A 2148-nucleotide genomic window follows, 5' to 3' on the forward strand; every position below is an offset into this window, starting at 1 on the left:
TGTAGACCTTACAGTAAGGTTATGGTTTTATACATGTAAAAGTTATGAATGCCTTGTAACTGTGTTGTAGACCTTACTGTAAGGTTATGGTTTTATACATGTAAGAGTTATGAATGCCTTGTAACTGTGTTGTAGACCTTACAGTAAGGTTATGGTTTTATACATGTAAGAGTTATGAATGCCTTGTAACTGTGTTGTAGACCTTACAGTAAGGTTATGGTTTTATACATGTAAGAGTTATGGATGCCTTGTAACTGTGTTGTAGACCTTACAGTAAGGTTATGGTTTTATACATGTAAGAGTTATGGATGCCTTGTAACTGTGTTGTAGACCTTACAGTAAGGTTATGGTTTTATACATGTAAGAGTTATGGATGCCTTGTAACTGTGTTGTAGACCTTACAGTAAGGTTATGGTTTTATACATGTAAGAGTTATGGATGCCTTGTAACTGTGTTGTAGACCTTACAGTAAGGTTATGGTTTTATACATGTAAGAGTTATGGATGCCTTGTAACTGTGTTGTAGACCTTACAGTAAGGTTATGGTTTTATACATGTAAGAGTTATGGATGCCTTGTAACTGTGTTGTAGACCTTACAGTAAGGTTATGGTTTTATACATGTAAGAGTTATGGATGCCTTGTAACTGTGTTGTAGACCTTACAGTAAGGTTATGGTTTTATACATGTAAGAGTTATGGATGCCTTGTAACTGTGTTGTAGACCTTACAGTAAGGTTATGGTTTTATACATGTAAGAGTTATGGATGCCTTGTAACTGTGTTGTAGACCTTACAGTAAGGTTATGGTTTTATACATGTAAGAGTTATGGATGCCTTGTAACTGTGTTGTAGACCTTACAGTAAGGTTATGGTTTTATACATGTAAGAGTTATGGATGCCTTGTAACTGTGTTGTAGACCTTACAGTAAGGTTATGGTTTTATACATGTAAGAGTTATGGATGCCTTGTAACTGTGTTGTAGACCTTACAGTAAGGTTATGGTTTTATACATGTAAGAGTTATGGATGCCTTGTAACTGTGTTGTAGACCTTACAGTAAGGTTATGGTTTTATACATGTAAGAGTTATGGATGCCTTGTAACTGTGTTGTAGACCTTACAGTAAGGTTATGGTTTTATACATGTAAGAGTTATGGATGCCTTGTAACTGTGTTGTAGACCTTACAGTAAGGTTATGGTTTTATACATGTAAGAGTTATGGATGCCTTGTAACTGTGTTGTAGACCTTACAGTAAGGTTATGGTTTTATACATGTAAGAGTTATGGATGCCTTGTAACTGTGTTGTAGACCTTACAGTAAGGTTATGGTTTTATACATGTAAGAGTTATGGATGCCTTGTAACTGTGTTGTAGACCTTACAGTAAGGTTATGGTTTTATACATGTAAGAGTTATGGATGCCTTGTAACTGTGTTGTAGACCTTACAGTAAGGTTATGGTTTTATACATGTAAGAGTTATGGATGCCTTGTAACTGTGTTGTAGACCTTACAGTAAGGTTATGGTTTTATACATGTAAGAGTTATGGATGCCTTGTAACTGTGTTGTAGACCTTACAGTAAGGTTATGGTTTTATACATGTAAGAGTTATGGATGCCTTGTAACTGTGTTGTAGGTCTAACTGTTCACTTGTTACTGTTCTTAGGTCTTATAGATGCTGCCAAGAGAGGTGACCTGTCAAAGGTAAGTGGATCAGGTTTTAGCAGAGAATAGTGTTACTCCCGGCAGTTTATTGAGTGTGATCAGTGTGTAGCTCACGTGATCTCATAAACAGATAGCCGGTCAAACAAACTTATCACATTCACACCAACCACAACTTGTTTACAGTTACAAACAAACAAAATCTGACTGTTAAGTTTTGCTTCACAATTTGATGACTTTAAAAGACTTCTTCTCTTAAAATGTATTGTTTACACATCAAGTCAATGGTAACAGCTTTATGAATAGACCACTTTGTTGTCACATAGGCTTAGGTAATTAGTGAGTCTATCATCTCCTTTACACACAATCAGATGTTGGTGTTTCTCTGATGTTTGTCAACAAGATGTTGATGTTGTTTCTCTGATGTTTGTCAACATGATGCTGAATTTTCTCTGATGTTTGTCAACAATATGTTGATGTTTCTCTGATGTT

At 35.5% G+C, this 2148-nt stretch overlaps 1 protein-coding gene across 3 annotated transcripts in view; it reads left to right on the forward strand.

Moving 5' to 3' along the window:
• The window catches only part of LOC110451942 (diacylglycerol kinase zeta-like), a 79416-nt gene extending 77673 nt beyond the window's left edge, over nt 1-1743 (forward strand). For all 3 annotated transcript variants that reach the window (XM_021500179.1, XM_021500194.1, XM_021500188.1), the window contains one exon: nt 1661-1743. In XM_021500179.1, coding sequence (XP_021355854.1) covers nt 1661-1728 — 68 coding nt within the window. In that variant the 3' untranslated portion in view covers nt 1729-1743. The remainder of the gene's footprint in view (nt 1-1660) is intronic.
• The last annotated feature ends 405 nt before the right edge of the window (nt 1744-2148 follow it).

The sequence above is a fragment of the Mizuhopecten yessoensis genome, unplaced genomic scaffold, assembly GCF_002113885.1.
Source record: "Mizuhopecten yessoensis strain PY_sf001 unplaced genomic scaffold, ASM211388v2 scaffold675, whole genome shotgun sequence".
Lineage (NCBI taxonomy): Eukaryota > Metazoa > Mollusca > Bivalvia > Pectinida > Pectinidae > Mizuhopecten > Mizuhopecten yessoensis.